General features: G+C 38.9%; 2 protein-coding genes across 4 annotated transcripts in view; both read left to right on the top strand.

Annotated features, from left to right (window-relative positions):
- Positions 1 to 4,308: 4,308 nt before the first annotated feature.
- LOC139966790 (chromobox protein homolog 1-like) lies at positions 4,309 to 16,360 on the top strand. Its single transcript, XM_071970148.1, has 5 exons — positions 4,309 to 4,504; positions 6,660 to 6,864; positions 7,406 to 7,571; positions 9,010 to 9,149; positions 11,132 to 16,360. The coding sequence occupies exons 2-5, from the start codon at positions 6,701 to 6,703 to the stop codon at positions 11,265 to 11,267; spliced, it is 606 nt and encodes a 201-aa protein (XP_071826249.1). The 5' UTR covers positions 4,309 to 4,504; positions 6,660 to 6,700; the 3' UTR covers positions 11,268 to 16,360.
- A 5,661-nt stretch (positions 16,361 to 22,021) lies between these two features.
- Positions 22,022 to 22,820, top strand: part of LOC139966794 (uncharacterized) — a 37,380-nt gene continuing 36,581 nt past the window's right edge. Inside the window, exon 1 of one of the 3 annotated variants that reach the window (XM_071970153.1) lies at positions 22,022 to 22,464. The gene's annotated coding sequence lies outside the window, so the exon portion shown is untranslated. Of the gene's footprint in view, positions 22,465 to 22,490; positions 22,806 to 22,820 lie in introns of those variants that run through there. The other 2 variants (XM_071970152.1, XM_071970154.1) reach the window with 2 other exon arrangements.

Raw genomic sequence — 22,820 nt, forward strand, 5'->3', positions numbered from 1 at the left:
AAATGACGTCTTAGAGCATGCGTCCTGGCTATACCGGTATATTCTACCGTAAACATACAACATTTTTTAAACAGTTATACTGCTAAAATAATGCAATATACTGTGTACAGATTTCTTAGGAACACGGTCTGCTGAGGAATCATATATAGAGGTCGGGGTGAGGTGGCTAGATAGTTGTGGCCAACTGACAGATTCAGTTTTATGTGCTATATTTCACGTTTTTCTTCTCCTGTTTTTTCCTTCTTGCGTGAATGGGGGTCCCTAAACCACTCTCACCCCGTCCCAACCAGCCTTCTTCACAAAAATCATCATGGAAGGATACTAAATTGTACTTATTTTCTAGTTGTCGTCTTACTGCGGTTCTGGGGGACTTCGAGAGGGGGATGGGGGTGGGGGTGACTCAGTTACAGGAGGCGCGGAAGAGGGTCAATGTGGAAATGCAAAGACATCGAGGGACAGTAGGAGAGGTGACTTTGAGTTGAGATTGAAAACCACAAATTAATCTCAAAATGTTTGCATTCCTTACTTCTTCTACCAGTACAATAACAGTTTTTGAATGTTTCTTAGCACATATGCACATGTGTCTTACTTTTTGGTTTCGATGATAATCGTAACCCATGCAGTCATGATGGCGGAGTGTGTGTGTATTCGCGCGCGTGTGTGTGTGACGCCTTGCTTGTAAACACGATATCTCAAGAAGCTAGGGAAGCTTGGACCAATTTCATATTTAAATTGGTGTATATGAGTACCACATTGAATAGAAGAACCATAATGTTTTGTTGGGAGGTCAAAGATCATTTTGGGGTCACCACTGGGGTAAAATTGTGAAAACTTTGTAAACAAGATAGCTCAATAAGGAGAGCTTGGAGCAATATCATATTTGGTGTGTAGGAGTACCACTTTGAGTAGAAAAGCCTATTGATTTATATGTCAAATGTCATTTGGGGTCACCAGGGGTCAAATTGTGAAAACCTTGTAAACATGATATCTCAGGAAGGGAATCTTGGACCAATCTCATATTTGGTATGTAGTTGTAAAACGTTAAGTACAAGAAGCCTAATATTTTTTGTAGAGGTCAAAGGTCATTTGGAGTCACCCGAGGCCAAATTGTGACAACCTTGTAAACACGATATCTCAAGAAGGGAAGCTTGGAACAAAGCTCATATTTAGTATGTAGTTGTGACACGTTAAGTTCAAGTAGCCTATTTTTTGTGGAGGTCAAATGTCATTTTGGGTCACTAGTGGTCAAATTGTGTGCAAAAAGTTGTACCAGGCTTTGTACATACAGCTTTTCTATTGGAAACGAATGATATCACTGAATCATCGGTATTATATATTTGGTTCCGTTGTTTTCCGTCGTATATCGCAATTGTCGAGATTCAGTGCCAAATAAAAACTTCAGGTATCGATGTATAGTTACGTTTTAGATTTTTATCAATGACTGATCTCACTGCGAATTAACTGTGTAAATTGGTTCGCTATCTGCACGTGTATTATGTACGGGAAGTTTTCATGTGCGGAGATAGTTGCCAACTTTCATGGAGCATTTACAAACATACAGCGAAAGCATCATTTAAAATCTGAAATAACTATTTATCAGAGGGAACGGTTCGAGTTTATACGGTGTACGTAATTTGTTTTAGGCATTCATAATATGTTGTGTTCATATATTAATTTCTCAACCAATTAACAAAAAATTAACCGCCGTTATTACGACGGCTTGGTTATACGCAGGCAACCCTTGCACAGCAGAGTAAATGCAGGTATAGACTACTAACAATAAGCATTGTAAAAAAGGCTTCGTGTCAGAATAACACTGATACACTAGAAGGTGGCCAAACATCTCCTAAATAATTTCTTAAGGCATTTCCTACATGCCATCAGCCATAATTTGCAAAATATACAACAATTAAAGGAGTTTTGAGACAAGTTTGTTGTTATTGCTGCTAGGATTTTTTTCAAAGATTTTCACTTAACACTAGTTGCGAGTTGAAGATACATGCTCTTTCAACCTTAGATTTTCATTGCGTAAACGATCGCTTTGATTTAGGCAGTGGAGTAATAGCGATATTTTTCGCCCACCCATCTGCATCTAAAAGTCAAGGTAAATAATTGGGAAAATGTATCAAGTCTCGCTAATCGACTGAGTATAGCTGTTCGAAGTGGCAGTAAGGTATTGTATAGGCGTTGGAGTCTCGCAGGCCTAGCTACTATATAGTACATGCCTAGATATTGAGGAGTCCTAATGTAACAGAAACTAAGCTATCTTCGTAGGTCTTTTTGCAGTTGTTTTATTTTTATTTATTCGAGACACATCAAAAGGCCTAGCTGCTTATTTATGATTCTGCGATATGTTTGACTTTGTTCAACACTTATTTTGGTGGAATAAGTTTAAATTTCATACTACACAGAAACATAATTTTACAATGTGCAATTACGTAGCACCATGTATCTGCCCAAGTGCCTAACCTTTCTTCACAGAAAGTATTGAAGTTGTAGATCTGAACTTGAACTTGACCTGAACAGCAATCATAGTGCCAAGTGAATTCTGCGTTTTCGTGAATATATTTTTAGTCACGGTCCCCAAATAGCGAGTACTTTAAAACATATTTGTCGTACTTTGAAGTATGTTGTTCATCCTGGCTATACGCTACAACCTATTGTGTCACATTCATATAAGATTATTCATGTAGCATCATCGAGACCACACTGCAGTTTTGCTGTCTGGTTTATAATGTTAACCAATCTATGGACTAACCTCCAAAACTATAGACGCCACCATTTTATAGAGTGGGGCACATCATTTTGTTGAAGCCCCTTCTGTGGATGATCCGTAAGGGATCACCCGCCCCATTTAGGTTAATTTGTTACGGTAAGGGGGTTAGATGCAAGTGCAGGTGCTATCCCTACAGTCAAGGAATTATAAAGCACTTGTATTGATGATCAACTTGCATGCCAGTTAACGTGTAGACTCTACCTAACCTTTTCCAAGGGAAGGAAATCCAAAGGTCATTAATTGTCTTATAAGTTTGTGGTAGATTAATGTCCGTAAGAATTTCTTTCACAGAGGGTTGTGAGCGAATGGAACGATTTGACTGAGTCGGAGAAAGGGAATACTGCGGATGGCTCTTTAAAGAATTGTAACAGGATTGATATTTCTGTGATCATCCCTTTTTCCATAGGGTCCTAGATGGAGATTTTATCGCCCATGACTTGTCTTTTTTTTTCACCACAATCAAATAAATGTATTACAGACGACAATCCAGTGCAATGTGATGAATAGAACTTTGACTAGCAGTGTCAAGCACTGTAGTAAAAGTTAGCTTGTATCAAGAAATATCGTTCTTTTGCTTATTATGCTGATCGTTGAGGAAAATAGGCTTTGAGAAGCAGATCATAAACCGTGCTTATAAATACAAGAAGTCTATCCAGTACCATTCATATCCATGTAGGTATGCATTTGATTAATATCTGTATGGTGGGGAAAAGGGGATTTTCTTTGGCTATATGTAATTGTTGACACTGGAAATACACCGTGACTGATGTGTAGGTGGATGTCATTCTGTTCGAGCTGCACTGAACGCAGCTCCGTCAGGTACGAAAATTGTCTTGGGAAATACCAACAATGATATAAAAATGGTGCAAAATCAATAAGATATGAAATAACAGACAGTTACTTTCAACAGTGGGAAGCAGATAACAAACAAGAAACAAGACCAGGACACAGCGGCATGTTTGGCTCCGTTACTGACAGCATTTCCTAAAAATATAGTGTAGCGCACCGTTTGTACGATAGGCATGTTGCCGTCGCAGACACCTATGGTGCATCACGCAAACCTATGTTGTCGTCGAAGAAATTAATGTTGCATTCGCGGAAACTTAGGTCGCCTTCGGGGAAACTTAGTTTGTTGTGGTAACTTAGGTTGCCATTGCGGAAACGTACGGGTTGCCGTCACAGAAACTTGTTTTTTCCGATTTCATTCTGTTGCCCGATTTCGTCCTCTTCAGATTATTTTTCTGAATAATACTAGCAACAGACATGCGGCTAACACCAATTAACTGATTTCTTTTATAGTAAAAATTTAAATTTCCGCGCGACTACACTGTAAGTCTCTGCGACGGCCACATGTATATTCCACAAACGGCGCGCCATAACATAGCCCTATTTACCATAGCATTTTCCCGCGTCACACTTTCAGCGCATGTGCAGAATGTGAAATTTGTACGCGGGATGTGTAGGCTACGTAGTTCACGATGTATCACGGTAAAAAGCATGTGTAGCCTATAACATGTTGTTATGCGTTGTTCCCTCAATGCAGCACAGTATAGTAAGAACAAATTGATTGTGGTCCAGTTCAATACACCACATATGCACCACGACCCTCACCAATTCACAGTGACCAAGTACCATCTCCAGGCATTTTGTTGACTACAAAAGGAGACAACTAAAGCAGTTTGAAACTAGCGAATCAAGTACCAAATTTTCTAGGAATTTGTAGTTTTGGTATGCATAAATGTACAAGATTTCAAAGGCCCCATTATACTACTAGTACTACGTACATTACTACTACTAGCCCATACTCCATTATTCCATAGGCTAACGTTAGACTACTTGTACTATTGTACCAATACTAATTACTAGGCTAACTAGTGCCTAACACTAGACTAGCACTGTATAGCAGTAGCATTACTGAAGAAACCAACTTTGCGAAATAAAAACACGGCAGATAGCATATGAAATTAGGGCTACTCAATGTTGGGTCAACTTTACCTACTCTTGGATCTTGCGTAAGCCAGTGAAAGTTAGGACTTTGGTAGATGCTCATGACATTAGGTGTAATGTTACTCGTTAGGCTAGGCCTAGGCCCCAATTATTGTGAGCCACCTGGCCTAATTTGGTGCTTCTAAGCATGCTTACACTTTAAGTTGTTTAACTTTAAAGAAAAACAGCTATGTATAGGCCTTTTATTAATTATTAACAGTAACACCAGCTTAAGACCTTGCCCGCAAACACACTTGATTCTAATGCTAGGCAAGTAAAAGTTAAACTAAAGTCAAGAGTAAAGCTATAAATAATGCACCACAAATATAGGCCTATGTGTGAACTATGAATAATGGGCCTACTTCATCAGCAATGTTTGGTGACCAGAGTCAGAAAGGAAATGCCGGCCTTTGTATCAGTAAGAGCGAACATGTTATATATTACTGAGTGATATCCACAGGTGAAAACTGACGATGTTCTTTCGTCTCCTCATTCATTTGTTACTGGTGTTCCACAGGGCTCTGTACTTGGACCTGTTCATTTTTCTTTGTATCTTTCGGAGTTAAGTGATGTTATTCGGCATAATGGTGTTCATTTCCATCATGCCGATGATACTCAATTACTTCTTGCTTTCGATAAGGATGATGTGCCCAATGCTCTTCATAAAATGGAAACCTGTCTAAGTGCTGTAAACAATTGGCTTACAACTAATCAGTTGAAACTTCACTGTGATAAAACAGAGTTTATCGTTTTTCGATCACGTTTCTCTGAAGTGACACTTAATTTTCCACCACTTTGTAACAAATACGCAAACTGTAAGAGATCAGAGGAAGCTAAAACCCCAAAGCTTCTGGGGGCTTCACCGGTGGACACCCTCTGAGACTTTGCCCCTGGACCCCACCAGGGTCCCTGGACTCCCGGCCAAGGCAGTGCAGCGCTTTATACACAAATATTTGCCCCTACAGCCAAACTTCCGCTGCCCCTTTCCCAATGAAGCTAGAGGTCCGACATGCACTTGGAATTAATTGCAAAGCAGTGGATGCATTCTGCCAGTCACAACACATGAAATTGTTTTCTTTCTTCATTGCTGTGGTATTGCACATGGTTGGTTATGTCACATAATTGGAGCATTTGAAAGTGGTAAATGGGGCTAAAGTCATGTCAGTTCAAAGCAGAGCTAAGCCAAAGTCTTTGTAAAGTGTCTCTCTCAAAGGAATGGCTTGGAAGTTACTGACAAGCTTCCATTAATTGCCGGAAGAGAGTGTTGTGAGGGACAACAGTATCTCAAATTGAGGTATCAGTTGTACATACAGACAACATGAAATGGTCTTCTTTCATGATGGATCCCGCTAGTCACTAAGCAAAATCATGAGCTACAACGTCACCGAACATTCTAGTTTTATTTATCCAATATGTCCTTGCCTGGCTCAAGAACTATTCATTTTAGACCTATCTTTGGACAGTGGTTAACCAGTCTTACAAAAGGGACCTAGTTGTGAGACTGCTACAGATATTAAGCTATAAGTGCAACACCCTGCTTTTTACCCAAAAGAATGTTCTCTGTAACACAAAAATAACTGCCCCATTTAAAATATTTCATGCAGGTAGCGCCCTGTGTGATTGGTCGGATTGAAAACTTGTCTCAGGTTGTCATGGAAATTTTTAAGAAGTAAATCCTCATTGATTATAACCTTGTTTAAGCCAATGCTAGCAAACCAGTCTGACATGTTTGTCACCTTTGTATCCTTTCTTAAGTATCCATACTGTACATTTGGCAGTTTGATTATTTTTCATTCCTCGAAGGGATCAACCACATGAATATGGAATCATATCTAAAGCAATTTGCTTTGTAATGTAAAGTACGCCTCATTTAGTTATCCTTGTGTTTTCTTTCCAGCTTTTCCAAAAAGATAAATAGTCAACAGAGAGAGAGAGAACATGTCAAAGAGCAGAACCAAAGATCCAAAGAAGACCGTGAGGAAAGATGGGGAGGAAATAGAGGAGGAACCAGAAGAAGAAATTTACCAAGTGGAGAAAATCACTGATCTTAGGGAGAGAGATGGTCAGACAGAGTACTTTCTAAAATGGAAGGGTTATCCAGAGTAAGCAATGACTGGAGTTACTTCAGTTCTGTGTTGCCCCTCACCGTGCCCAAATTTGTTGAGGATGATTTCCTCTTTGTATTGAAATTGAAGCTGGTGTGTCGAACAAATACCACGAAATTAGGAAAGGCTATCTCTGTTACTACCATCTACAGAAATCACACCAGGAATGGTGGTACTCAGCCAATTTAAGTCAAATGGTTGCCCATTAGATGAAAAATCAAAATTGTTACAGTTGGTTTGTGGGACACAAATATTGAGGGGTATCCAATTCTTTGTGAATACTACATGGCTTGTTCAGATTGATTATAAAAAGAATCCAACGTAAATAAAGCTTTGAAAGCATGTTTACATATTTCATGATGTAATTCACAACACAAACTTGAAAGTGAGAGGTATTTTCCTTGCATCGTCTCCTGAGAGAAGAATCTGCAAGATTGAAATCAGCCTTGTAATAGGCTCAAGCATCCTACCAAGCCCTTTCTTGCACAACAGCAACATTGGTATGACTCTTTAAAGTTATTTTCTATAATTCCCTCAGGTCAGACAACACTTGGGAGCCGGAAAACAACTTGGACTGTCCTGATTTGATCAAAGAGTTCAAAGAAAAAAGACGAAAAGCCAAAGAAGAAAGAGAAGGCAAAAGAAAGAACCCGGCTACAGTGAATGGATCAGATGAGCTTGCAAAGAAAAAAGCCAAAAAGGAGGTAAGAAGGAGTGAATCATGGTATAATTTGGAGACTGTTGGGCTAGCTTTGTTTGATGTGACACAGGAAAGCTTCCAGGCACCTAGTTCAGTTCTAACTGAATGATAAGGATAGTTTGCTGGTTATCTGCGTACAACCGCTGCATTTGTTCACAGGGTTCAGTGTGGTATCCTAAATGATGCCATTCTTGGTTAGTTGTTTGAAGCAAAGGAACCTATGCAGTCAGGTTTACGTGTGTGTGTGTTTGTGACACATGTTTGGGTCCACGATATCAAGTAAGTGATGGATATTTGTCATACTTGCTACGTAGATTACAGTGAGAAGGTGTGCACTAACATTTGACCTTATGCAGGTTAATGAGGTTGTGGGGTCAAACATAAACATTTTTACATTGCAATAACTCTGCAACATTAATTTGGATTGTAACCAGACTTGGTATACAGTTGTTGGTTAATAGCTGGTACATGTTAGCCTAAATTTTGGGACACATTTGTTGGTCCCGATTTTGTGGGACCTAATATTTTTGGGACAATTTGGGCCCACATGCTTGAAGTTTCAATTTTTGAGAGGCAAATATATTTTTGAGCCACATTGTTCGGGCCAAATATTTTTCAGACCATTTAGGCACAAAACTTTCTAGGCCCAATTTTTTGGGGAGGGGCCAAAGTTATAAAATTGCAATAGCTCCACAACTATAAATTGGATTGTATCCAAACTTTGAATACAGATGTTGGTCAATAGCTTGTACATGTGGAACCATAGTGTTTGTTGGGCTCTTGTTGTAAGTATGGGGCATAACAGGTTTTTAGGCAGTTTTGACCAACCACATAATAAGGTACGTACTTTACAAGTTCCACACGATAGCTGTTCTGGTATGAAAAAGATTGAGTGATTGTTTCTTCTTTTTTTTTAAAGAATAATACATAATAACTTATTGAAAAGCCCTATCTGTGTTTTCTCAACTGTCCCAGTCACTTTCTTTATGTTTCATTGAACAATTTGTGCAACTACAAACACCCACATACTCCCAATGCTAAGTTTCCTTTTCAATTATCTATAAAAGGCTAACACACTGGGAAGCAATAGTTTTAGCAAGCATTCAGTAGAATCTTCATAAGAAATCTCAAACTGCTTGTATTCTCTACCTTTGCATTTTGTTTTGGGAAAATGGTTTGCTTGGTATAAGATGACCAGAATGCCCCAAGTGATTTTGTTTCTTAATAATGCAGCTTCGTTAGTATGAGTAAATGCAGCTTCGTTAGTATGAGAACCCTTTTGAAATTGGTAGAGGTCAAAGGTGACATGAGGTCATGAGTCCGAAATCCTTGTCATATCATTGATATGGCAAGGTTTTCAAATTTTGTGTTCAATTTTGTGGTAAATCAAACATGCTTGTTATGATGCAATAATTCTCTACCTGTTTTCCTGTTCCCATCAGGCCACAAAACCAGAACAAAAGCCAGAGTCATCGAGAGCCAGCGAAGAAGGCAAATACAAAGGATTCGAAAGAGGACTAGAACCAGAGAGGATAATAGGAGCCACAGAATCTAACGGCGAACTTTTATTCCTCATGAAATGGTAAGGTTCAAACAAGGGCTTACTTTCCAGTTTTCATATGCCAATGAATTTGCCACAATTTTGTTGTACCATACTCTACAATGGAAGGAAAACAATATATGATACCTGATTAAAACAGTTACACTTGTTCACTCTATGTGCACCTGGAACTTTGTCATGTGACATAAATTTCAAAGGGTTTTAAAAGAAAGTACACTAAATTTCCTAGCTTGGATGTTGACTATCTTGCTGATATCTTGATATCCTTTTGATATCTTGTTGATATCTTGTTGATATTTTGTTGATACCATGTTGATATCTTGTTGATACCTTGTTGATATCTTGCCGAGTACTAGATTGGTTGGCAGGGACTTATGTATCCAGTGTCGCATTTCAAAATGTGGCAAACTGCTATTCCTTAGCAATGATATTTAGTTGTTTTACACACTGTAGAAACAGTAATATTTACAACAGACAAACTTCAAAGCCTTAAAACTGCTCCAGAAAATATGAAAACTGAATTATTCCTTGGAAGGATATTGTATGTGTCAATATCTAATGGCTTGATGAGGCTGAGAGTTTCTGTTCAATGCATCTTGTGATTAGTTTAAGATATCCTGGCTGTAGTAACCTGGACAGTTAATGGAAACAGTAAAGTACAGGCTAGAAGCACAATCTGCTGCAAATGAACCACAGAATTGCATCAAAATTATGAGGTTTGGCATAAACATCAAGAGATCTGCATACTCATTGTAAACTTGAACATGAATATTCAACCTGTGGGACACAGAGTTTTCTGCATTTTGATTAAACAGTAAATAACTCTCTCACAAGGAACAAGCGAATTGTTGTAACCATTTAAATCTCTTGGTTTGGAATTGGAAGTTTCGTCACAACTGTTTGGAGTGGCAGTGGCAATGGTAGTTGGGTTTGCTTCTCCTTTAGGTAGCCAAGGAACAAATTGATCAAGTTTCTGCTTGGCATGCATAGAGAATAATATTTAGTGTTCAAATTGTGCAGCAGCTTAACTAAGAAATGTTTATTCAGTGATAGGCTTGGGGCGATTACATCTGAATGTAATCGATTACGATTACGATTACTTGAGAATGTATGATTATGATTACGATTACAGCCAAAAGTTGAAGTAATCGATTACGATTACATTGTAATGTAATCGTGATTACAATCACGATTACATTGTGGTTACTTGCACAATCCTCTGCATATCTGTTTAATATAACTCTCTGCCGGGAAATAGGGCAATGAAATAGGGCAAAGGAAGGGCATTTACAGTATATACGGACAAAATTGTGGAAGTCCAGTAAAAAATACAATTTAAACAGACAATTAAACAGACAACCAGTTGTGTATGCAAAAGGATTGTGAATGCTGAGAGGCAGCATTGAACAGAATAATTCAGGTGATAAAAAATCCTTGAATATGGCAATCAAATCCCCAGGACTTCTTAGTATAAGTTTATTGTGCTAGAGAATTCTAGAAGCAGGAACACTTCTTTGGTCACACTAAAAGCCAATAGTAAGAATTAGTTTTAATCATTTCTACTAATTTTGCCCTTCTCATTCAAATTTCACTGTAATCATAAATGTAATACGATTACGATTACTTTGCCCTTGTAATCGATTACGATTACGATTACTTTGTAATTTTCACAAAAGTAATCAATTACGATTACTTCAAAAAATGTAATCGATTACGATTACTGATTATGATTACCCCAAGCCTGCTCAGTGAATTACTGCCAACCATAGTTTAACCTTGGGAGGTTTGATAAACTAAGACGAAACAGGCAAACATTTAGCCCCTGCTGTAAACTAATGAGTAAGTGCTTTCTCTGTTTAATTTGGGCAGACTGCATTTAAGCTGTGATCAATATCACTTCTTTAAAGAGACACCCAAATGTTTACTGTTTCATTCGTCAACATTCAAATGATGAAAGAATTATCACATTGATTTTCTGCCTTTCGTTTGGTTTTCACCACCAGGAAAAACAGCCAGGAAGCCGATTTAGTTAAAGCAAAGGAAGCCAATTTCCGATGTCCTCAAATTGTCATCAAATTCTACGAGGGAAGGCTTACATGGCATGATTCTGATGACGATGACAAGGAGAAGACGAGTTGAAAACACATGATATTGTTTTCTTGTGTATCTCAGGCCTGCTCGCAAGTAGAAATTTTGAACTCTCGGCAGAACTGTTGTCGGCAGTGCCACGTGTGAAAAGAACTTGGTGTAACATATTGGAAAAAGACCATAGTGGAGCGAGTATTTCTTTTTCCTTTTTTACCATGTACATTGTTAATTATCTTAAAGTTTCTACCAGTCCAACTTTTTCCTAGACTGAATTTAAGTGACGTCCCTCAGCGAATTTTCTTTTTCTCCTCTCAAATCGAAAGTGTTGCTAGAAGATGTTTTGGATTATCTACCAGTTGGTAGAGAGGTAGGGAGAACAGTGGGAAGCAAAGCCTTGGTTTGTGTCTTTTTGCTTAGATTGATGGAGTACTTATTAGAGAAAGTTCTTGTTGCTTTTTCCTTATGACGATGACCGGACAAAGTAGTGACAATGATGTCAGTCGTGGGAAAAGTATAGAAGAGCGAGCTCTGGGAAGGAGGACAAGAAACAAACAATTCATCATCTCTTAGTGTTGCATTTTGTAGTTTGTTTTGTTTTGAATGATGAATGTAAATGTTTAGAGTTGATTTACAGGAAGCACAGCACAATATTGTACAAACAGCTTCTGATCTACGTTTGCATTGCTGAAGTGATCGTGTGTAAATCTTAGAATGGATTGGTCAACTTATAGACAACATTTTAGTCATTTTGTGTTAAACGATGTTACCTTGAACAGACTTCCACAGAACATAATGATGATGTGTTTCAAAATTACAAGTGTTTTTTGTATTAACATACCATGATGACCTGCCCACGTTTTTAATAAATTTTGTTTTAAAAAGTTTCACCTTGCATCTGGCGTTGTAGGCCACCCTTTTCCTTAACCCACAATCATATTGCACATTAAAACTGTCAAAGGAGAGATCTCATGCAAGAACAGTCACTAGTCTCTTGTGTACAGCTATGACAGCAACATTCAGGTACTTTGGGGTTGTGAGCTCAGTTGAGCTCAGTTGTTCTTCAATTGTCAGATAATAGCTCGGTAGTTGTGCCAGATTTGAAGTGAGTCTATTCACATACTCGACCTAAGTTGTGGATTTGTACTCGTTCTATGGACATTTGAAACAGATATTTTGGTAGCAGTGCAAGATATCACACTTCTGCTCAGTTCTCTGACATCCTTCTCAATCCCAGACAAATTCTGCTTGCATCGGTACTAGTGTTGTTGTTCTCATACTCAAGTCTGGCATATACTGTGTCAATAAACTCCTATTGAGATCTGCTACGTACAGTAGGTGCTGACTTGTGGTCACTGCATTTTATGCAACAATTGGACCTACATTTCATGCTTTTGCATCTCAACTGAGGATTGCTGAAATATCTCAAATGTGGCAGATTTTTTATGTGTAAACATCTTCCAGTGATATCGCACTTATCAAGCAGCAACTTTCTACATTGGCTACAAGCTGTGAAATATGCCATAGATTGTTTCAAAAGTTTCAGACAAATGAATTGAAATTCCAAAAGGGATATTTTGTAGCTAGATCTTAGTTTAATTCATCAGTTCAGGCTCAGAACATCAGCAGAACACAGAACAGACTGTTGGGCTAAAGTTCCATACAGAACATCAGTTTGTGACACAGTAATGCTTTCACACTTGGGTGTTATGTGTTCCAGAATTTGTGACGATTATTTCAAATATTGAAAACTTTGCTTACTCCGGTTGTTACCGAGTATGGAGTTACAAGGTGATAGATTATTGTTTGAAATACCCCACTGTTCTATTTAAACGAAAGTCAAGGTGACACAACTTTGCAAACTGAAGAATCTGATGTGACCTTTTCGTTTCTGCATATTTAATGTTTTCTCACAGGGGGGGATCCATATGGTGATGAGTGTGGTGGACAAAATTTATTTTGATAGAGGAAGTTTGGAATGCACTCAAGAGTGATTATGAGTAAAGACTGGCATAGCGATGGTAATAGCAGGTTCCAGCAGTTACTTTCTTTAATCTTTGTAGGAAATAACAATCTTCGTTTACGTTGCAACGATACTTTGTGTCATTGTCAATGTTAACCATCATGCAAAATGTGGTTAGTTATAGCTTTTGTGTGTGTTGCCTCACAGCCTTCAAAATATGCCAATCATTTCTCGCTATTGTTATGCATTACATGCTGGCTGAGTATTTGCTAGATTTTCCAAGTATTCCCAGCACATCGCAGTGGTGGATCCATGATTTCTTGGAAGGGGAAGAGGTATCAGTATTTATCAAACTTACTACTGAAACAGCCGTTCATTAGGAAGCGATGTTAAAAAGTAAGCCTATGTATGCCCTTCCTCAAAGCATTTTAAATACCATGTACCTTGTTCTGAACAAAATTATGTTTTGCTTGCTTATTTTCATTGCTAAGAAAATTTCAGAAGAAGGAGCCTGGTCCCTTTCCTTTGACTTGCCTTTTTATCTGGAACACCCACAAGCTTGCACTAAACTCCACTTGCTCAATACTGTATATGAATATAGGCGGGTAGACAGAAAGATAAGACATAATTTTAAAACAAAGGTGTTTCACAGTGCATGATGATTTACTTTTACGTTATAAGGGCATTTGTCTGAAGATCAACATCCTCTCCTAAGTTGTACCATTATAATTTGTTTGTGCCATTTTACTCCATGGTTTAGATATTTCATTAGTTGTACTGTCATAATTTCAATGGTCGGTACAGGGTTGTGGTGTCTCTTAATTTACATGTTTTTTTTTTTATCTCTCCATATATGTATGCGATTGTTCTCTGGACTTGAAAAACCAAGTTGTGTTGCTTTGATGATGTGTTTAATTTATCAATGAACATTCATCCAAGCCAATCAGTACAAGCCTAAATGTCTTCAACTTTTATTTCAGAGAAACAAGCCTAAGTTTTTCTTTTCTTTCTTCTTTGTATGTTGGTCATGTGGGAGATAGTTGGATTATGATATTCGTTTGTGTTTTTGTGTTTTAATCTGAGACTTGAACAAGTGTGAAACTGACATCACATCGCAAGGACTGTTTGAATAAAGGTTATTTCTCTTAACTCATTACTTTGTTTCCAGTTGTAAGAATTGATGTTTGTGAAATGTAGCTGAAGTATGCAAGGTTTTTACCATTAGCTATTACTGTATTACAGATACAGAGAGGATTTAGTAGTCAATGTATGCAGCATTCTGGTTAACTCTGCCAAAGCTATGAAACCCATGCAATTGGCTATCATATGCAGTATGTACAGTAAGAGGGTTAAAGGTAAGTGAACTTGGCCTTTCCCACTTATGAGAAAGTAATACTTGCAGCCTTTTAAAAACTGCTCTGAAGACAGCGTTGTAAAGGATTATTTCAGAAATTTTAAAGGAAGAATACAAGCATCTAGTTTTCATGATCTATTAAGGTTTGGAGACTGGAGTAACCATCTCAACTTTCATGCAGTGTTATGTTTTAAGTTACTCTCTTTTTGGCTTGGATGAATAACATTTTTTTGTGTATTTTGCCAAACTTTCAAATGCCATTTATTTCTTCCAAAAGTGTTCTAAAACAGTAAATGTTGCTGCCATTGCATAATGCATCATTAAATAATAATTTCTGTATCATCCTAATCCAGAATGTACTTTGCTGTTGACATTTGTTTTACACTCTCACTCATGCTTGATACCATCTGTAAGTCCAAACTGTTGTAAAATGTCAGGTGCAACTAGTGCCAAGTAGTACATATTTTATCTGTTGTAGTGCTGCAGGTTCTTATATAATTATTATTATATTTTGGTGGGGGGGGGGTTGGGGTTCAGGAGGTGGAAGTTAAGGACTGTCCAAATCTAAGGCCACACACCGTTCCACAGACAATGGGTGATGCTTTCAGCTAATCCAGATGTCATATGAATTGTAAGTTTAATTTATTATGTGAAAAGTTAAATTTGTTGACATAGTCTAAGGTTTATGTGTGAATTACTCAAATGTGGAGATAGTGCCTGTATCCATTTATCTAATGATACTTAAAACAAATGCTGCTTCTTATGTTTCATTGCTGGCATTTTGAAAAGAACATGTTAATATTCCTCAACGAGAACCTGTCCATTTTTACATTAATATTTATGAAATGTTGATAGAGAGTCATTGTTTTTATCGAGGGTGACCCTGTCCCCCCCCCTCCCCACCATTTACCCCTCTTCTTTCCATCACCTAATTAAAAGCTGAATATACTCATTAGGCAATGTGTTTGTCAGCAGATTAAATGTACTCTTTTAGTCTAGAAGAGATAACATGCTCAAAAGGTACTGACCATCAAGCCAACTTTTCCACTTGGTTTGTTTCTGGAAGACCAGAATTTAAATCTGCTCCCAATAGTATAACAGTTTCTCACTCAAAAATCATTACATCATTACTGAAAAAGATCAAAAGTTTTGTGACGATTATAGACTTAAATTCCTGCTGTCATGCATTGTATCCCTTTCCAAGAGAGATTTATGTTGCAATTAAGACTATTTTATTCTTCAAACTTAGGTCAAACATTTTGGTTATGAGTGAACAAGCTTTGGTTTCCTTTAACAGCTCTATACACTGACACGTGTCATGAATTAAATGTGCTCCCATGAAGTCAGAGAGCAGTGAACATATATTATTGAATATCTGTTGTCAAAACTAAGCGTTTCCAATTTTTCATTATAGTTCATGTTTGTTCAATTGGTTTGTAGTCAGCCTAAGGATGGTTAAGAAGAAAGCTTATGAATATGAAGTGTAATCCCACTGCTGACACCAGTCATTAAGGGTGTTGTTTTATCATTGACTGCTCACAAAACGAGTATAAACTTTCTGTTACGTTAAATGTTCTGATTCATTATTTTTCTCTGATCTATGTAGGATTTGCCTTGCTCATGGTGAAGTACTATCACTGATTTGATTGAGAAGCTGTTGATATCCGATCTAGTAAGAAGAAGGCCTGTTTAGGCTTGATGAGTAATTTTTCATAATTCAAAAAGGATTTATTTTCCAGTAATGTTTATTTTTCTTTACCAACAAATTCCCTTTTTTACACACAGTTTTAAGGTTGTATATATTAGGTAAATAAAAGTTGGAAATTGCCATTTCGTCTCTCTTTTTCATCTTGTTGCTGCAGAGTACTAATTCAGGTCATGTAACAGCCCCGATACAAGCCAGAGACGTTACGTGCACTACCTTGCCTAGTTTCTGCTATCGTACTCAAATATTTGAGACATTTTTGGCTTTTTTGCTAGAAAGCTTTGGGTATTGCCATGCAGAAGTATCCCTTTGCCATTTAAAGTGACTATCCAAACGCTTCAAATTTTCTCTAATAAATGATCATTGGTCAAAGTATTTGTTCAGCTCTCTTTACTGTGTACCAAAATCGACAATAATGTGCCATAATGCAGAAAGAAATAAGCACTTGAGTGTTATTGCATACTGTTTCCATGTGGTTTCGAGCTGTTCACGTATGTTAACATCTGGGATGCTCCTTTAAGTTATTGTTAATCCATTGTTTTGAAACTTTTGTTGATACAAAAAAATGTTCCTTTACCTTCAAGGAGAACAGGGTACGTGGAGGACATTTTTATCTTTGACAAATTTGTTTGTATTGGTAGAAGCTTTAAATGAGGCCATGAAAATAAAAGGTTTTCACGTTGAGTTTTGTGTTAGACGTGGACATCCAACCACTTGATCTGATACTGCATCTGATGTCCAAAGGTTCATTGGTAGTTTAGCGGAGTAGCAAAAAAAAAAATGAATAGCAGACTAGTATCTAACAGAGGATAGAGTATGTAAGAATAAAAAAGACAAGCAAATAATTGGAACGTAAACCAAAATAGACAAAAGTAAAACTAGTGTCAGCCAGAGGATCAACCCTCGAGAGAGAGAGAGAGAGAGAGAGAGGGGTGGGGGGTGGGGGCGGGGTTGACTTCACTGGTTACCTCAGCCCTGGTAATGCCACCCTCCTAGGAGTACATATAGGCTTTAGCCATAAAAGGATAAGAAGAAAACATCCCTTCCTGGTGGCTGGGCTGTTCCCCGGATGTAAACTTTACTTCCGGAGTTTGTAGTGAAAATGTGTTGTTCATTTGCAATCCTTTTATATGTACCCATGCATGGTTTCAGCAATCCGAGTCCCCGGGAACTTTGATGGACTAAAAGGATTACGCATCCTTATACGGTCCCGTAGGTATGTTGCCATGGCATATTTTGGCAATCCGATTTAGCGCAAAGGGCAAGTTAATTTGCTGCGGTTATGAAAACTCGTTGGATAGTTTCAATGTCAAAGCACAAACTTCAAGAAAGCATGTGGGACATGTGACATTCAATCTGAGGGTTCAACCACAAATCACATTAAAACATCCTGACCAAGTTGGATCCTCTGTGCATTCTTTAACACAGGTTCAAAACTTTAATACTTTTCAACAAAGGGCAGTTTTTAGTTACGTTATTATTAATGTCTCAACAAAAGGACACTTTACAAATCAACTACCGTAACAGTTCAAACAAATATATATATAACTGGAAATAGGGGAAGCGTCACCATAGCTGTATATGATTCGTTATGAAGGGGTACATATTTAGAGTTTCCACTGCCTCCTCCAATCTCCACTATAGCTCTAAGAGAGTGTATGAACAGTGTCTAACCGAAGTAGTATATATCGTGCTATACTTCACCCCCACCCCCCCCCCCGGAGTCCAAACGGGGCGATATCGTGGGACCTTTCGGGAGCCCCCATTTTTCGGGGCTCTTTCCGGGAGCCGTTTCGGGAGCTCCCGTTGTTTTATCTGTTTGGGAGTGTTATCGAATCCACAAAAAACTTTATTTATTTATTACTTACTTTTTATTTTCTCACAAGAGGTCGTCATCGATGTTGTTTTCGTCAATTGTCAGTACTGCGTAAACAATGTTTAATATAACATATATATAAGCTATTGTCGTTGCTTTACAAAATATACTTATACACGTTTACTTTTATATTTATATAAATACCTCAGCCTATATATACTTTAAAGGGTGTGAAGACTCGCGCAAAAAGAAACGTCTAATGCCGGTAATCTGACCTAGTTTCGAATGAGGTGTAACAGATGTGTTAGACACCACCATCGATCCCAGAAAATACGCACACAGCTTGCTACCATCCGTAATTAGACAATAATGTACAGTTAGGACATACAGCTGCAGTCAATACCCGCAGCACAGTGTACAAACGATACAGCGATGGACATCTCAGGTCCAGCCGAGATAACAAGGTATCACGTTTCATTACTGTCTGCATTTTGTCGCGATATGAACAAAACGTCACTTGCAAGCAACGGAAAGTTAACTTTTTCAGAGCGCGGCACGCTTTGAGGCGAGTCCTCAATGCCTTTAACAAGTATAATTTTATAAATATATGGTACTCTTACAAGCTAAAACGAAGGCTTCCGACTAAAACGGCTCCCGAAAAACGGGTGCCTGTGGCTCCCGGAGAGGCATTCCCAACGTAACGATGACATCATATCATCTTATCGCGTTGCAACTCGTTTTGCTGCTCTATAGCAGCTCCCCTGATCTAGAACTCCCGATAAGCGCCTCTGTTTAGTGCCTCTTGACCGTACGTAAGTTGTTTGGGGCAGTTCACGTAGGAAAGTATACATTGTGGATATTAATTAGTGCATTGGCAGGTCTTGCAACTATTGCTGGTTTGGTACTATGACTTCTGTTACAAACGGGAGCGTTGGGATCATAGCGTGCGCGTGTATACATTCCCTCCTGCAGTTTGTGTACCATGTAATGTGGAACTAAAATGTACTGTCTTTGGAATATCCAAAAACGAAAAAAAAAGTTGTGGGATTCGATAAGACTCCCAAACAGATCAAAAGCAAAGCTCTCGAAACGGCCCCCGAAAAACATACAACATGTATATATGTAATTAATTAATTCGTTAAATTCCTCGCTACATGTATTTTTCAGAGGGAGTATTATAAATAGCACCCATACTGGAGTCTATAACAATAGTCCAGTGTGTCGTATTAAATCACCAATGTCGCCCTAAGTGTTGTGGAATGAGTTAATTCACATAGGGCGACATGTACATGTGTAGATAATTAGTTAATTAAATTTCTTGCTATTAAATATAACAACATCGATTACGACCTCGTGTGAAAAACTGGTCAACGCTTTAAAAAAGGAAATAAATAACTATATATAAATAAATAAGTAATAAAAAAAAATTGTTGTGAGATTCGATAACACTCCCAAACAGATACAAAAAACGGGGGCTCCCGAAAAACGGGGGCTCCCGAAATGGTCCACCCGAAAGAGCCCCGTTTGGACTCGATCCCGAGGGGGGGGGGAGGGGGTGAAGTAGCACGATATATACTACTAACTGATAATAGACAAACATATTTATTATTGGCTATTGGTTCATAAAGCACTATTGTTTGATTACAATTGTCCGCTGTATCGTACTGAGTATAGGCTATGTTATATTTCCCATATGAAGGTCTACTTTACATTAAAAGCACAGACAAGTGAAACAAACCAACACTTAGACCCTCACCCCAAAAACACGCTCAGTCAGGAGGAGGGGTCTCCGCCAGATTCTGACCAGTGATAGTAGTCCTCTGCTAACCGTCCCTGATGATCATGATATGGCGTACTGACTATGACGACTATGACGACGATGACGATGATGACGACGACGACGACGACGACGATGACGATGACGATGACGATGACGATGACGATGATGATGATGATGAAGATATATGCCTTACATCCAGCCCTTATTTGAAGCCCCAGTTCATTAAATAATGGGAACAGAGCTGTGTGGTGACCGTAGACCAAAGTGCGCCGCCGTGATATAGACTAATGATCGAAAAAGCATCGACATCACGTCATTACTTTGTGCTCTTTATCTTGGAGGGCGGACGACCTTTAAGTTATTTCAATTTTTATGTACACTTCGTTCGAAAATAGCAAGTCCAGTGCTCCTCCTCCATTCTTCCTCTATCCTCACATGCACAGCCTCTTTTAATTCTCCCCTCCCTCCACATCAGTTGCGACACCACCTTATGTAAGCTACGGGGCAACTAGGAGCCTGAAGGAATATGGGGGGGGGGGGGCAAAAATATATAACGCTGATATGGAGAGCGGTCTAAGGGGGAATTTTTCTACAAGTAAAATGATTTAGACGCAAAACTGTGCCATGGTTTGACAAATTTTCACATATCTAACCTTGAAAATATACTGCAATTTTATGGCGAGCAAGAATTGTTGTCGAAGATTAACAAACTGATGCAATGGCAGCTTTAAGCCAATAAAAATGTTTAACGGTCGATTTTGGTCGGCTGTTTCTAATACAAACGATTACTAGCCTAGCTCTGTATTTGGAAAAGTACCAGATCTGGTAAGGGGAAGTCTGGGGGAAAATGCTCCATCATGCCCCCCGTAGCGCCGCCACTGTCTCCTTTCCCTTCCTATACCCTCCTTCGCCCCCCTCGCAGTAGCGGAGCGTCCATACAGTCAGGGGGCGGAAGCCCCTCTGACGGACTCAAATGGATTGCTGGCGCCCTTTTCGGCTATTTACCACTTTTTACTTATTCGCGATTATTGACTTTTTATTGCGCTCTCATCTACTTATTGTGATTTGTCACATTTTGTTGACGATGACACCTATTTATTCTTCGTTAATCTGCAAATTAGCAAGGCCCGGAAAGGGTCATTTCCGGCGATCTATAGGGAGTATCTTTACTAAAAAAAAATTCTGTACGCTCCGCGCCAACCTGTGGTGGCGCTCCGCTTAGATAAAGTCGAAAGCGCCCATACAGACCATTCTCGCCACCTCTGACCAATACCCCTAGCTCCGCCACTGCCCCCTCGCCCGATCACTATACCCCTCTTTCCCCCTCCTACCTCCAAACGTCCACTTCTCAAAGATCAACTACAGCAACATCCAACTGAAAGTGAACAGAAATGTTGCCCTAAGTTCACACACTGTATATGATGCATACACGCATATCTTCCTTATACCCTTTTACGATTAACAGCATAATCTCTTGTAATCATGCATCAAGTTCAAGGGCGTAGGAACCGGGGGGGGGGGCTGGGGGGCGCCAGCCACCCCAGTGAAAAATGTGGAGGGACGGAAGTATCATTCCGCCCCCCCCCCGCTTCGCAAGTCAGAAAACCCCTTTTTCATTTCCAAATGAGAAAAAATCTCACTTGGAGCACCAAATTGCATCTAAGGCCAGGTGAAAATACAAAATTAAGTTTACAAAATGGAGTCGGTGTTGAAGTGTGCTATATTGCACCAAATTGCATCTGAGGCTACCTGGAAATGCAAGAAATTTCAAAGGGGAGGGGGACACCCCCTCCCCTTAGAAATTCCTCCCCCATGCCGGCCATCAGTCTTCAGCGCCCCACTCAAAAGTACATTCCTACGCCACTGATCAAGTTATTATTGTAAATGTGACAACAAAATGCGATTCGCGGGTAAATTTTCAAGGTTTTCAAGACCGTAATATATTGCCCCCGGATTCATCTGTAAGGAAAACAATGAAATATGTATAGAATTGTACTTTTTGAGTCCCTACTTGTGATTGGATTTCAACTCAACGAAGCATACATTTTACATGTATGACATTCTGAACTTTTATTTGCCAATTAAATGTAATAATTCCGTATTTCTAGCGGGGTCAAGTGTGTACATACGGCACGTGGATGAATTACAAATTTCACTGTGGCACTCAGCATAAATTCTTTATACCATTGTGTATGCTGTCATGTCATTGCGACGCTGCTCTGTTCTTTCCCAACACCTGGCATGATCATACAATAGCCATGGTCCATCCCGGTCCATCGACTTTGCCCCTTTACATTTCCCGCCTCTCCCGAGGTCACAGTGAAATGACTCACGTGGATGAAATGTTGAGTTTATCTTGACTGCTGGCCTAAGCTCAAATAACCTCTTCCGGTGTTACACTGAAACCGCATCTATACAGAAACCGCATCAGCAGCACACAACTACTCCTGCATATGTAGACTTCTGAACTCTTGACATAACACATGCCTGACTGTCGACTTAATGCTGCGGTTGAAATCGCAAGTTCTTTGAAAAAGAAAACTTTGTTTCAAAGACAAAAGAAAGAGTACATTTGTTGTGTGGAAATTTGAGAGTTTTATCAAATGAGAAGAATAGGGAGGAGCAGTGAAAGGGTAAGACTCAGTTACCGTGTGACTTAAGATTGCATAATAGTTGGTTTATATTTTCATCAACTGTCATCAGTGTTGTACATCCCATGTGTGTGTGTGTGCGTTGTAGCTCAAGGACATTCCAACTGGCATTTCCCGCATCTGCAGGGCTGAGCAATTTCATAACAAAGACAACCCATGACTTTAGTGGACGTCACAGTGACGTTCTTCTCCTGGGTCTTGCGTTTACCCATGCGGTGTTTCGATATGAAAACAAACGGAGCAATATCAAACGACCAGAAGTGTGATAATATATATTTCAAGACGGTAAAGTGATATTGTTATGCGATTGACTGCTTCGGTTGGTAAGGTTAAGACAA

The sequence above is a fragment of the Apostichopus japonicus genome, chromosome 4 (genome assembly GCF_037975245.1).
Source record: "Apostichopus japonicus isolate 1M-3 chromosome 4, ASM3797524v1, whole genome shotgun sequence".
Classification (NCBI taxonomy): Eukaryota; Metazoa; Echinodermata; class Holothuroidea; order Aspidochirotida; family Stichopodidae; genus Apostichopus; species Apostichopus japonicus.